The sequence below is a fragment of the Balaenoptera physalus genome, assembly GCF_965194825.1.
Source record: "Balaenoptera physalus genome assembly, chromosome: 6".
In the NCBI taxonomy this organism is placed as follows: domain Eukaryota; kingdom Metazoa; phylum Chordata; class Mammalia; order Artiodactyla; family Balaenopteridae; genus Balaenoptera; species Balaenoptera physalus.
In genome coordinates this window covers 20,163,022-20,178,383 of record NC_138885.1, presented here as the reverse complement: position 1 = coordinate 20,178,383, position 15,362 = coordinate 20,163,022, and the positions used below count along the sequence as shown (strand labels likewise).

The 15,362-nt window shown below is 42.1% G+C and overlaps 1 protein-coding gene across 9 annotated transcripts in view; it reads right to left on the bottom strand.

The window, feature by feature from the left end:
* Positions 1-15,362, bottom strand: part of MGAT5 (alpha-1,6-mannosylglycoprotein 6-beta-N-acetylglucosaminyltransferase) — a 374,663-nt gene that overhangs the window by 139,760 nt on the left and 219,541 nt on the right. For all 9 annotated transcript variants that reach the window (XM_082465860.1, XM_082465863.1, XM_082465859.1 and 6 more), the window contains 3 exons: positions 8,857-8,928; positions 6,731-6,892; positions 3,086-3,255 (listed from right to left, as the gene is read on the bottom strand). In XM_082465860.1, the coding sequence (XP_082321986.1) occupies positions 3,086-3,255; positions 6,731-6,892; positions 8,857-8,928 (404 nt within the window). The remainder of the gene's footprint in view (positions 1-3,085; positions 3,256-6,730; positions 6,893-8,856; positions 8,929-15,362) is intronic.

The following is a 15,362-nucleotide window of genomic DNA, read 5'->3' as shown; positions in this document are numbered from 1 at the left end:
AAAAAAAAAAAACCACACACACACAAAACAGGATTGGATACAGAGAAGATGGTAGGACAGCAACCTCTCAGGAACTCTTCAGGTAGTTAAATTAGGTATTCAGTGGAAAGTATCTATATATACTAGATACTCAGTACCTATTAGTTTCTCCCAAAGAGACTGTTCTTATCATACAGCCCTTACTGACCTCCTAAATGTCTTCCATTTCTAGCCTCTACAATATAAGCTTCTCTCTGTACTGTCCTGTACCGTTTGCAAATTTCTTTTATGTCTAATTTTTCCTTCTGACTAGACTATATTACAGAACTGGCACTATGGTTTATACTTTTTCATTATCCTTCCTTCCATCCACCCACCCATCCAAACCCACCCTTGCACTCAGAGCCAACATGCTTGATCGTACATCAATTTCACATGGGTGGGGCAAATAAGTGCTACCCATACTGCCATTCACCCAGAAATCAGTCATCATTGGTCTTTGTATCCCTGCTCACACCCCGTAACAGTCCTTCACCAGATTATGGACACCCTACTCCAGAGGGCAAGAGTCATCAATAGGCCTCTGCCCTAGAGCTCCATACTGACTCTGCTCCAGGCACCCTCTTCTCCACTGGGTTTCTGAAAGAGGTAGGTTCCGTATAACCAATTTCTTCCCAAGGATTTGAAAATTTTTTCTGTAAAGGCCCAGGTAGTAAACACTTGCATCTCTGCAGGCCACACATTCTCCGTCACAGCTATTCAGCTCTGCTCTTGGAGAAGGAAAGCAGCCACGGGTGTGGCTTTGGGCCCATGTGATACTTGATTAACAAAAAACGCAGAGGACCGCATTTGGCCTGCTCAGCCATCGTCGCTGACTCCTGGTCCTCCCTGTATTCAGTGGTTCCCAAACCTGCCTGCACTTTGGAATCACCTGGAAGCATCAACAGATACTTATGCCTGAGTCCTACCCCCATAGGTTGTCATTTAATTAGTCTGGGATATGGTCTGGGCTTAGGGAGCCTAAAAAGATCCCCAGGTGATTCTAATGTGCAGGCATGTTTGGGAACCACTGCTCCATGTTGCTTCCACAAGTATCTGCTCAAATAAAACACACCTGGCCCTGTCACCAGGGCTCAAAGACCTCCTTAATCTTCTTGACCAGCAAATTAAGTCTCTGCCTGGTAAATCCCTAATATGCCTTTTCGGAGCTCCCATTGTACTCCATGTCTTCACCCCCCACTCATTCATGCATGCCTTCACTCATTTGTTCAGTAAATAGTTATGGGCACCCACTGTGTGCCAGGCACTGTTCTAGGTGCTCAATACACCGTGGTGAGCAAAAGTCACGGATTCTGCCCTCCCTGTGCGGAGCATCCTCACCTCAATCAGAACTAATCACACTGCACTTAGTGTCAATACTGTGCAACGTATTAGTGGCAATTATCAAAAGGCTGGCATCTCCTTGGCCACACACTGGCCATCTCTGTATGTCCCGTACCAAGAAGCAGCCCACAGAGAGCGCTGAAGGAATGAACGCTCAATGCACGAAGGCACCCACTTCATACTCTGTGCTCCCCAGCGTGTTTTAAAAGAAGCAGGAGGAAGGCAACAGGAGGCAGCGGTTAAAGGGACAAAAGTGGTGAAGGGCTCAGAAGACCTCAGGTTTATCGAGTTCTGAAAGGAGCACTGTGGTTCGGTGGTCAAGAGCACAGGCTTTGAGGTCAGGCAGACTGAGGGCTCAAATCCTGGCTCCGCCACGTACTCTCCATGGGACTCTGAGGAAATCTTTTTTGGTTTGAATTTCAGTTTCCTCATCTTTAAAATGCAGAAGGCAACAGTGCCTACTTCCAGGTTTGCACTAAGGACTAAATAACATAAAACATGTAAAACACTTAGTAACTGGTGCACGGGAAGCGCTCAACAAATGGTAGTTTTTTTCCGTTTTGTTTTGTTTTTACTATTTATTTATTTTGGCTGCTGCGGGTCTTAGTTGCAACACATGGGATCTTCGTTGAAGCATGCAGGATCCTTAGTTGCGGCATGCAGACTCTTAGTTGCGGCATGCATGCGGGTTCTAGTTCCCCAACCAGGGATCGAAGCCGGGTCCCCTGCGTTGGAAGCGTGGAATCTTACCCACTGGACCACCAGGGAAAACCCCCAAATGTTAGCTCTTAATAGGCATCATCAGTGTTATGTCATAACTGTTGATACTACCACTGTAACTAAAGCCCGGCTCAGGGTTTCAGCGTATGGAAACCATTTAACAAAAGAGAGCTGACATTATTTTACGGATAATACTGCTTTCACCCCAATACCGCATCTAATCCGATGTGGACCTCAGACTTAACACAAGTGACCTCTCTGGGCTTCAATGTTTTAGACAATAAAGTAGGAGCAGGGTGAGGCATACATTGTCTTAACACCTCTTCCATTTCTAGAATATTCCTTCAAGCCATTTCTCTTGGAACAGTTGACATACTGCTAGATGTTAACTTGGGTAGAGAGTCTCCATGGGCAGTTATCCAAAAAGGAGGGAAGGGGCTCTAAGCATTTCTGTTTAGCCAGTCGTGTCAATCTAAAAGGGATTAAGAGAGGGCTTGAGCTAGAAGCACATTTCAGTGAAACCAAAAAACCCAGGCAGAGTTGAAAGTGGGCTAACTGAAATAGGATTGGATCAGGGCTTTCAAGAAACTCATTCTATCCAAATTAAATTGCAAACAGGAACCTGCCCCGTTTGAAGATTTAGAAAGCTTGCTGTTGAGTAGGGAAGGGTATGAGTTTCAGCAAGAGACAGGGAATTAGGAAAGTCAATAATGTTTCCTGCTGCAGATGCTGGAAGCACCTGTAACAGCAAAGAATAAGCTCCTTAGTTTGAATTTTCTGGCATTCATTTATCAAGCCTCTGGAGCCTGCAGCTACAACGAAAACATATTAGCCTTTTCACAGTGTATGTATTTAGCTTCTGAAAATAATCTTCTTATCTCCTGTTTCGTGAATTATCACTTTCATTTTCCTCCACAAGAAGTTACACACCAATAGAGGGCTTTAAGAGTTTACAATTTCTTTTTTGTATTCTGATTTTAAAATTGAAAAATAATCTCCTTACTCCTTGAGCTCCGCCAGTGAAGCTGAAATCCTAATGTCATGGCCCAGTAAGTACAGAGATGTAATTAAATCACTCCACTGAACTAATTCACCAAGAGGGCCACCACTGAAAGCTGTCTCTGCAATCTTAAATCCAGATTCCTTAGTCAGGAGGCCCAGGTGAACAAGGACCTGAAAAAAAAAAAAAAAAAAAAAAAGAAGAGGCACATACTGATTCCCATCGGACAAAGTACAAACTCCACAGTAACCTACCAAAAAGCCACCACCAATTCCAAAGTCAAGTTTACGTTCTAATGAAATCTCAACATGGGGTAAACAATTTTTCTAGAAGGTACAGAGAAAGGAAGGAAATGATTTTTCATTGTTGTTTTACAGAAATAAAGTCATTACTGCATCTGGTATGGCTATGAGTGTGAGGTAGGGACAGATAATCCTGCTTTCCAAAAGTGGGGTACATTTGGAAAATAGGAATTAAAGGAGAATCAAGTAGGACAATAAAATATCTTTTAACAATATTGGGCTTTTCTTCCACAGCTGGAATATCCTTAAGCTTTTAACACGGAAAATTTCAAACACTAACAAAAACAGACATGACAATATAGTCAATTCCACTGTACTCAACAATTATTAACTTCAACAATGATTAACTCCTGACAAGTCTTATTTAATGTACATCCCTCATTTTCTCCCAACCCCTCTAGCTTATCTTGAAGCAAATCCTAGACAGCCCATCCTTTCATCTGTAAATAGTTCAGTTGGAATTTCTAAAAGAAACAAACTTTCACTTAAAAAACGTAACCGTAACATCACCCCAATGCCCCTAACGTAGCTATTAAATCCTTAGTATCGTCCAATATCCAGCTAGTCTATACACTTGCTCAATTGTCACTTATTTTTTTCAAGAGCAGTTGGTTGAGTCAGAAGTCAAATAAAGTGCACAAATTGTAATGTCTCATCCATCTCTTCTTTAACCTACAGTGGTGCCCGATGATCCTTTTTGGGGGGGATAGAGGCTTGTAATTTATTTGTCAAAGAAATTGGGTTGTATTTGCAATAGAGTCTCTCACACTCTAGATCTTGCTGACTGTGTAACAGATTCTTCTGTCCCTTGTGTTTATGGTAAATTAGTGATCAGACCTGCAGCCATGATCAAATTTGTATTTGATTTTTGGGGCAATACTACTTCACAGGTGGTGCCGCGTACTTCCAGTGGTGAGAACAAAATCTGGGTGTTTCTGTTTTGCGATGTTAGCAGCTACTGATGATCACTAACTAGATGCAATAATCCATTAGGGGTTGCGAACGGTGATATTCTATCATCCCTTCTGCATTTATTAGCTGTAATACTTCTATGAAGAGAAACTACCCCTCACGAAGGACAGCTTACATAGAAAAAACCTGGTAAATACTTGATTCTTTCCTTTTACTTAACAGTTTTCAAAATAACTAATTTGTTCTTTAGCGTACTCTAATGATGACCAATGAGGATTTTAAATATATATATATATCATGATAAAATCATGAATATAAGTATACTTGATGTGTTTCAATAACTGCAGTTATTATTCTTACTGATTACCAAATTGTGCCATCTTGGGCAATGGGAGACTATTAAAGTTGGCTTCTAAGTTCTTTGACAAAATCCTAGTAGTCTTTGATAGTTTCTTTGCTCTCTGACACAACAAGGCGTTCCAAGCTCATCTTGTACAACGTCTGTCTCAGGCCTTAATCAGCCATTTTTCCAAGAACCTTTTAGACCATTTAGTGAAAATGGTATTTAAAGATCAAAGTCTGGCGCCTAGCATACTCTAGATGATCACTGTTTATAGGCCTTTTCAGTGGACATAGCTAGAAAATTTATTTTTCCTCAAGAATAAAAATAATCATGAGTTCACACTGGTTTTTCCAATTCAAACCCCGGATTACAGCAGCTTTATCCATTTTTATAACACTATCCATCTCACATCTGTTACTTCCTCTCTCCCACATTGAAAATTCCACTTCTCCGGGTCACTAACATAATTGCTAATTTGCTTTATTCCAATACAGATAATGGATTTGGAAGGAGAATATCAACACCACCACCTCTTACAGGATTAGAAAAATTGTTTTAAGATATTTTTGCAGTTTTTTTTATCATTTGTGATATGCCATCAGAAACGTTCAAAGTACTGTGCTCTGAAGTCACTAAGAATAGCCCTTCTCTGTGTGCTTAGAGTAAAAGTGGACACGTGGTCAGTTCATTTGCTTTATTTTTTCCTTATGATTTTTTTTTGTAATTAAATTGTTTTGCACTTAAGTAAAATGATTCCAGTGTCAAATCTACAAAGCAAGATATATTCAGAGAAGTCTAGTTTCTATACTTCTTGCCTCCACAATACCCCGACTCCCCTTATTAGACCTTCTTTTATTGTGATAAAACATACATAAGCTTTACCGTTTTAACCATTTTTAAGTGTACAGTTCAGTGGCATTAAATACATTCACATTGTCGTGCAACCATTACCACCATCCATCTCCTTTATTTTTAATTGCATGCTTTGCTCTTCCATTTAAAAAATCTGAGCAAGAAGCATATATGTATATCATATATACATTATATATGTATATATATGTGTGTGTATGTATATATCTATAGGTACACATGTAGGTGTAGATACAGATATATAGATAAATTCCTTCTTCCTTTTAAAAATAATGTTCACTATTCTCCACCTACCATGTCTTCATGTAACAATATATCCTGGAGATAACTGCAGAGGATTATATAGAAATTACTCTTTCTTTTCATAGCTCACCTGGATCTATGACCATATACTCTTTCCTGGAGGACTATCTGATGCCAGGATGTCTGGTCCTGCTGTCCCATAAACTCAAGGGATCTAAGCAAAACTGACTCATTAAACTGTGACTTGGGGTTCTGCAAGTGTATCTGGATTTTTGCCCCAAAGGTATCAAATTAGTCAAATTAGGAATACCAAACTCATTTTTCATTTATTTTTAGATATGGGAACAGATTGTTTACTTTTCTCGTTTATTCTTCATCAGAATAGTTAATCTAAAGTCATGGCCACTTGATGTATAACTAATAGGGTATAAGATCTTCATGCTCAGGGATATTACAGAGGTTTCCCAAGCATCTCCTCATGAACTTCAAAACAAATTGGCTCAAGTTTAATTTATAGTATCTCTCTCTCAAGAACATAAGCAGAAGCACCACCAAACAGAACAGCAATGAAACTCACCAGTTAGTTGCCCAAATCCCAGAGCTGACAAATACCAAGAATATGAAATTGTCATGATGATGTAAACAGGAAGTTCTTCAAGATTGTATTCGGGTAAAGAAGAGAGAATTAAATTTCCTGATGCCACTGAGACAGAGTCAGAGGGTTCATAGCAAAATCTTACAAGCAGACATTCTGCCTGGCTTCACCCAAGAAAACATGTGTGCCAGTTCCTGCTAAGTATAATTATTGTAACTGGGGAAAAGGACAGCCCAAAAAATGGCTGTACAAGAAGAGACTGCACAGATTCACCCTGAGGGAGTATCATTTGAGACATGACATTTCTCTTAGTCTCGTCTCCATGAAAATCAAATTTTCAAGAAAACTGGCATCCAACTGAAGTGAATTAATCAGAAACTCACTTTCTTCCGCTTTCTCTTTTCAAGATTCTGCTTCTCTGCCAGGGACTTGATTGCTTGGATCCACGCATCCGCCATTCGCCGGATCCGTAGTCTCATCCATCGGAATTCTTCATGCTTTTTCATCATGCTGTAGAGAATATTAAAATCCGTACGAATTTCTGCCTAGAAACAGAAATTTAATAAAAATGAGTAGAAGGTAGATAAGAAGTCCAAAAGCATGATGGTTTTCATGATGTGACATTTGAAAACTTGAAAGAGATGGTCAATTAAACACAGGGCTTCAAAAGTCTGGTCTGCTGAACAGCTTTGCTTGAAGGTCCCAGGACTGCCAATTGAGACAAAGGCCTCTTGACTGCTGCTCTGCTATAAGGGACATCATTAAAAAATCAGAAGTGGAGAAAGGCAGCACAGACTTGCAAAGCCCTGAGCTACGTCAAAAATGCATATTTTACAGTGAATGTGCTTGATACACCTCGAAATTCTCTGCACCCGAATTTATTGGCCCCTTGATCTACTGCAGAGTAGCGGACTCCTGGGAAAACTGAAGTCAATTCTTAACTGCCATTGTGTAGGCCGCCAAAAAGCCTCATTCTGTCTGCAAAGTTAAGTAGGGAAATAAATGCTCATCCTCTAGTTTTGTCCCAATCCAAACAAACAAAAGTTTATTATTTTCTAAGGAATTTAAAAGCCAGGAATACCATTTTCCTATAGTAACTGAATAAAATTTCAAATTCAAGCCAAAAGGGCTTCCCTGGTGGTGCAGTGGTTAAGAATCCTCCTACCAATGCAGGGGACATGGGTTCGAGCCCCGGTCCGGGAAGATCCCACATGCTGTGGAGCAACTAAGCCCGTGCACCACAACTACTGAGCCTGCACTCTAGAGCCCCCGAGCCACAACTACTGACCCTGCGTGCCACAACTACTGAAGCCCGCATGCCTAGAGCCCATGCTCCGCAACAAGAGAAGCCACCACAATGAGAAGCCCGTGCACTGCAACGAAGAGTAGCCCCCGCTCGCTGCAACTAGAGAAAGCCCTCATGCAGCAACAAAGACCCAACACAGCCAAAAATTAAAAAAAAAAAAAATTCAAGCCAAAATAACTTAAAAGTCAGGAAGACTATTTTTCTAAGATAGCTGGATGCAGCCAGCAATTGAAATAACAGAGAAAAATAATAACACTAGTATTTTTTTCATATAACATCTAAATAAAACATTCACTAAATCCATCTTTCAGCAGTTACCATAGTTCATTCTAACACTCATCTGACCATGCCCTTGACTCAACAGTTTCCCAAGAATCCCACGGTCTAAGCAAGGCTAAGCAAACTCTGGCTCTTGGACCAAATCCCCCTCGCTGCCTGTTTTTCTATGTAAAGTTTTAACAGAACACAGTCACGTCCACTCATTTACACATTGCCTAGGGCTGCCCTGTGCCACAGGTCAGAAAGATGAAAATATTTACTACCTGGCCTGTCACAGAAAAAAATTAGCTGATCCCTGGGGTGAAGAATAAAGACTTGAGCTTTTAATGCAAAGCTTTTCACAGCCCCTACCTACCTTTCCCATTTCATCTTCATTCCAGCTCATCCAAACCCCTATGGCCTTGTCCCACTGAACCAGACTCTACTCCCTGAAAATGCCGGGCTCTTGTACAGGCACCTTTCCCCCTGCCATCAGAGACATCTTTCTCTCCTTGACCTGGTATAACCTCATTCATCGCTTTAAATTCAACTCCAAGGTCGTCATCTCTTTCCACGCTCTCCTGACCCATACAGGCTGAGATCGCCACTTCGTTATTAATTTCCATGGGTCTGTGTTTCAGTGTGGACACAGCCATTCTTTACAACCATCACCCTCATTATTAAATCACTGGGCGCCTCCACGTCTGGCACCAGGTCTTATTCGTATCAGTAGCCTATCACGTAGGAACCCTCAGAGAACTGCTCAATAAATAAACATATGCTAACTGGTTGACTGATTTGGTCACTCAGACTTCCACAGGGCTGGGGGTAGAAGTTCTTCGGTTTACCGTTATTTCAGATTACAGCTGGCAGAAGACTCCACATGTATCACTTGGCATCATACTCAAATCACAAGCCTAGGGAGAGGTTTCCAAAATCACTTACCAATGAATTACGATCAGCTTCTTCGTAGGGATTTTTTGCTCTCCAAGGTAAATGAGGACACCAATTTTCAACCTGAAAAATAGAAATCGGAGACACTAAGTATGCTGGTGCATCTGTAAATGAATTAATGTCTGTGCAAAGCTCCAAGCACAGTTCCTGGTACACAGGAAGTGGGTTAAGTGGGTTATTACTATTATCGGCCAGATTCCCACACTTCTAGCTAGCAATCCAGAGGCAGGGCCCCTCTCAGATGAAACAGTAATCAGCCAAGGTCCCAAGGAGCGTATCATGACACTTCACATCTGTCCTTCAAAGACTTCACAGTGACTGATTCCTTAATCATTTAATCCTTGAACTTCTACACAGAAGGAGAGGGGGGTCTTACAGCAGAAAGTTAAAAGACTTGAACACTGCTGCCAGGGAATGGGAATGCAAAGGTGCCTCTGTACTATTTAGCAAGAGGACAGGAATGACTTGTTATCTGCTGTGGTGTGGCGGGCAAGGAAACGTCAAGGCATCTGAGCCACAGAACTCCATCATGTATCTCCAAATTAGGAATGCAACTGAGAGTTTAAGGCTAACTGATCAACGCTTCCCCTCATTTTCTGGCTGTTCACTTCACACTAACTCAAGGAACAGCGTGATAAAACCTATTGGAAAGAGAGATGAAAGAAAAAAACAAAATCCCTCAGCAATCTTGTGAGAGCCATTCTGGAAGATGGACTGTTCTGTCAATGCACCGGAGTTTAGAGAGCTGGGGGAGGAGGAAAAAGAAAGGGGAAGTGCCAGATTTTACAGGAATGACTTCGACAAAGGTTACCAAAGAAAATTAGGCAAATTCACACTTTCTAGTAAATGAAAAATGCACTGAGCGATACTGATGTCTGACCTCTTTGTCAAAACTGGCCATATAATTCCAAGATAGCACGTCACCCATTTATTAATATATGAGGTTATTAAAGATGCCTAATAAACAGGTGCTGAAAATAATGTTTCTGTGGCCAGGTGGACCTATAAAAATGAAGAGTGCAAGAGGGCGGGGGGCATCCTTGGAGGGTCACGGGGGAGGCAGGGATGTGTGTGAGGTCAGAGCTCCTGGGTCAGCAATGCACAGTCACACAAGCTGGTTGGCTCTCCAGCTCCCGGTGAGTTTTCAAAGAAACAAAGCAGTTTCACTACTCTAGAAATATCTCTGAAAGCAAGGTGATTTTGACTAGGACCCGAAATAATTGGGCAATCTGCATAAAGCCCTCTGCCACTGCAGATGATCTGAAAGTAACAAGCAGAGGGCAAAAGCTTGGGGGAGGGTGGAATTCCTGGATAGGAAAAGTACACGATAGTCTCTTTTCTTTTTGTGGAGTGAAATCAGACTTGACCATATTTGTGAATGACTTCAGAGACTCAAAAGGACTCCTCATAAGAAAAGTTGCAGTGGTTTTTAACTCATAAAAAAAAAGAAAATACTAACTTGCCTGGAATGCCTATGTCTTAATACTGAGCCCTTATACAGCAATATCACCATGAAAGGCAAAATCACCAAGGAAAAGCACTCTATTAATACAAATGCGAAAAGTGAGGGAGAACCAGCAGAAAAGAAGCCTCCAAGGGGATGAAGCCTCGGCTGGTCCCAGCAGCACTGCACACATGTGTGCCTTGTGTTCTCAGGCCGGACTGAATGATTTAATTCAAATTAAATTTTTGTAAATGGACTCAATAAGACAGTGCTTTAAAGCACATTTGTAACATGAAGGCTTCAAATGGATTGCAGACCTGACTGTGAGACCTTCCACTGCACAGAAAAATGCAGGAGGATGAGAAAGCAGGGTATAGATCTGTAGTCAACCCCACACTAAATAAATAACAAAATGTACAGAGCAGCATGTCAGGATAAAACATGTCCTCATGAAGAGCATGATAGGGAAAGATGAAACACGACTATGAATAAAGAAAATCAACCAAAAGGAGAGACATTAGTGAGGTCAGATAAAGGAGAGTACATTCACTCCTCTGCCCTTAGAAGAATCTTCTGAAATGTACTCTCATGAAAATACAGTCCAAGGTGATCTTCTAAAATACGACTTCCCGACAGAATACTCAAGACTTTAATTCCTCTTTGAAACTGATCTTTATCTCATTTCTTCTTACGTTAAGTCACTGGATAATACTGGGCAAGATTTCAAGGGCATCCCTGAAAGAATGGGAAATGGAGTCTGCCTATTTTAGCTTTTAGCAAGAAATCTTACCGTTACATATTCACTCATAATGGAGGAAAAACCAATTCTGAACATCTTGACACAGGCGTACAGTGGGTTCTTAGGGTGGCTGTTTTTGTACACAGTGATAGGATAACTGGTTAACAAAATAATTCAATTATACATAAACCAATTACTCCACAGGGAGAGGGGGGGAAAAATAAAAAACAAACACATTTCTTTCTGAAACCTCGGAGGATTACCAGGATTGGAAGAAAGCCAGCACCGGCAATACTTCCACGTACTGAAACAAACAGCCCTCAGATGAGCAACATTTTCCTAAATAAGAACATCCTTAATAACACTCAGGGAAAATCTTGCTCAGGGCCAATAATTCAACCTCCTCGTCCCTAACTGTTTTGTCTGATCTACCTTGGCTCCTTCAGTGAGTATAACCGCCCAGCACAGCATCCTACCAAGAAAGCTGGACCCCAGAATGAGCCCACTGTCTTCCTGATCTGGAAGCTCTTCTATTTCAACTCATTCTTACCATCTCTTTTCCTGGCTCTCAGAACCCTAGTGTCCTATGTCTGCCTGTGGTCATCTCCCTTCATCTACTGCCTTGGCTATGCTTTTTTCCAGCTGTGACCTTGGTGCTCTCCTTGGGACAGGATCTGTGGCACTGGACCCTCCCACTGTCTACCCTGACCTCTACCCAACTCCTGCAAGCTGGCAAGTCCGCCATCAAGCCCTCTGCCAGGGAAGGGACTGGACAGCCTTAAAAGAGTCCACAAATCACCACAGTAAGTCTAAAAATGGAAAACCGTCTGAGTTCACGGCAACACACACACAACAATCGATAGAGGAACAGAACCATGACTCTATTAACCTTCGATTTGAAGGCAAAACTTCTACAGGAACTAATCTTTTTAGTGCACTAGACTCAGGCTACAAAATGAAGAGGCAGCAGAAACAGAAAAGACCAGCCAGGCTAGACCTTTGGAACATTAAGGCATCTTCCACAGAGAGGGCACAATGAATCACTTTTCTTGAGCAAGGAGATCTAAAATTAACCAATTTTATTTTTGACATTCCTCCTCCCAATGATTTAAACTTCTTTGACCTGAGAAGGTTTTGCAGCTTCATCACATACAGTGTGAATCAAAGCAAAGTTCCTAAACAGACCTCAGGTAGGTCATACTTACTTTCAAGTTCCATAGGATGGACAAGTCATTACATTTAAGAAAAAAGAAACTGCTTATAGAGATTCCTACAGCTCGAGTTGGAATTTAAAGGGGGAAAAGAAGTAATAAAATTATAGCAAAAATGAGTAGGAGGTTTAACGTATATATGTGTGTACTTTGGCGTAACTGGCCTAACTCTCTGTAGTAATGTTCTGTGTTTTTGAAAGAATAATAATCAGACTCCGTTATGGCCTCTTCTCTCATGCTTAATGTGAAAGGTTTTGCTTTAATGGATCACTGACATATAGAATTTCATGCTGTTTTTTTCCTAGAGTAAGTGCAATCAAAACTAAATGAGCAAAATGCATAAGAAAAGTCTGAGGTTATCTCTGGATACTGGTGTCATGAGTGCTTTGCATTTTCTTCTTTATGTGAATCTTCATATTATGACTTCTTTTTTTTTAAATGAACATTTCTTAATCAACTAAGTTTTAAAGGCATTACATTATATAAGCATACAGTCATTTATTGAAGGTTTACAGTTCAGGGAAAAAAACAAATGAACTTGACTGCATCCCATCATTTAATCCCCTGAAGTGCCCTATGACGTGGGTTCCATTGCCAGGAACAAGTGAGGAAAGCAAGGCTTAAAGGGGCTGAGAACTTGCTGAGGTCCACTCACTAGTGAGCAGCAGGGCTGTGTGATGACTGAGATCTGTCGGCTCCTGGACCAGGACACGTCAGAGCCACCTTAAGGGCCAAGCTCAGTGAAAGGCAAGGATACGAGAGCTGCTGAACGTGGAATCCACCAAAATGAATTCTATGCCCAACTCCACAAACAACTAGGGGGATAGCCTTAAACTATTTGACTTTCAAGTTTTCTCATCTACAAAATGAAGGTGCTGGCTTGGGTGACCTCTTAATAATTCTATTAGCTATAAGATCTGAAAAAGATGATTGGACATCCTCCTGTCAGGCTAGTTGGTTACATACCAAAAGGATACCACTGACTATATCTATTCATTTGATCCACTGATGATACACACATATATACATCCACACATATTTGTTGAACTGATGACATATCAAATGTAGTTACTCATTAAGGGGCATGCTTTTAAAAAAGACTTCTTTACCCCACTCCCCTCCCCTCCCTGGCCTACTCCCCTGTCTAAAGTTTTGAACAGGAAATGCACACGGTAAAGGATGCCACACATGTGAGCGGTTCTGCTATCTGGGCTCATCCTCTCCATCAAACACCTGAGATGATGAGTATTTGGGCCAAACTGCTTGTTAGGAAAGGTTGTGCCTGTGGGGTGGGTAGGAGATGAAGAAGAAAGGCGACAATACACCAGGAGCCAAGCGCTAGGAAAAGCGCTTCACACACGTCATGTACTTCGGTCTGCACGTAATCCTCTGGGCAAGGCTCCTCGTGACAGATGAAGACAGAGGTGCAGGGCAGCCCCACAGCTGGGGACGTAAGTGCTGTCTGTTCTGCCCAGGGCTGTACACCTGGCAGAGAAGCCAGACGTGTGGCTCCTGCAGTCCCACGAGCACAGTCAGCCTTTGATATGAGAGTATGATTGCCTAGATCTTCTCTACAAAATCCTTCCGAAAGGGTTTGCTCTGCTCCTATTGCAGGGCCGTGCTGGAAGGGCCATGAAAGTGATGGTAACTAACTCCCTGCCTGCAGCCCTCGCCCCTGATGTCTCTTCCGCGCACAGCAGGGGTGATTGTTTCAAAGCCCAAAGTGGATTACATCTTACACTAACTCAGACCCTTCAGTGGCTTCTCCTCGCCCTCAGAATAAAACCCAGAATTTATCCTCAACCTTATGCTGCCTGCCTCACTACCCCCGTCCCCCCAAAGAACTCCCTTCCAAGTCCAAACACACGCCAGGCTCATTCTTACCTCGGGAGGGTCGCCAGGTTTGTGAGGGGAGGGGAAAAGATGCTCAGTTAAATTCGAATTTCAGACAAAGGATGATTTTTCTTTTTGGTATGTTGCGCATGCAGTATTTGTCATATAGTCGCAGTTAAAAATTAAATAGAACACTCTTTCGCTGAAATTCATTATCATTGGGCATCTTGTATTTTACCTGGTAACCCCATACCTCAGCGCTTCTGCATCTGCTCTCTCTCTACCTGAAGCACTCTTCCCTCCAGAGTTCCCATGCCTGCCTGCCTGCCTGCCTCCCTCCCTCCCTCCCTGCCGCACTACGCTCCAACTTTTCCTCTGAGAAGCCTTCCCTGGCCACTCTACCCCCTTACTCTGCTTTTCCTCGGCACACCTACCACGTGTGGCAATTATCTGACCCGTGGGTTGACTACTATTTGCTGCCCCATCTGAATGTAAGCTCCTTGAGGTCAGGAACTTCAGCTGGCCTGTTTCCTCAGCCCCGAGTGGAGGCCCTGGCACACAGTAGGTCCTCAATCGTTCCTTGTTACACAGTAAACAACAACAAAAAAAATCAAAGACATGACTTGAGTACTTAAGGAATTCATGATAAGGATACTCTTTTCCATTTAAGTGACACTTACCTACTTTCATTGTTTCATTAGGACCTTTCAAAATACCCTGAGGGAAGCAGGGCAGGCTTTACCTTGACTTCAGTGGGGAGAAACCAGTCTGAAAAGTCAAGGGAATGTTCTAGGCCACACAGGTAGGCGTTGGATCCAGATAGGCAATCAGGCCCATGTATTTTCTTTTTTCCATGTAAGGCATTTTATTTTAAATATAGCAGTTTGTGCATGTCAACCCCAAACTCCCAATCTATCCATGTATTTTCTATAATATGTAATGCTGCCCCCTACCACGGGAGGGGTGGCAGGAATATCACAGACAGTATGGGAGTGATCGCGTGCAAGAGAGACCCGAGGGCTGGGGAGATCCGAGACAGGGCTACTCAGGATGTTAGGGAAGGGGCAGGACTTCAAGAGAAATTGCTGTAAGTTTTCAACATACCACAAACCAGTGGGGTTCTAATGACAGGATGTCAGAGTTTCAAAAATCCATCCCAAATCTCTATGGGACGAGACCTGTCAATTTCCTTTACACAGGAGAGGCAGCAAACGAATTCCTCCGTCGTGAATCACATATAAAATACAGAGAGATGCTTCTTACATTGCAC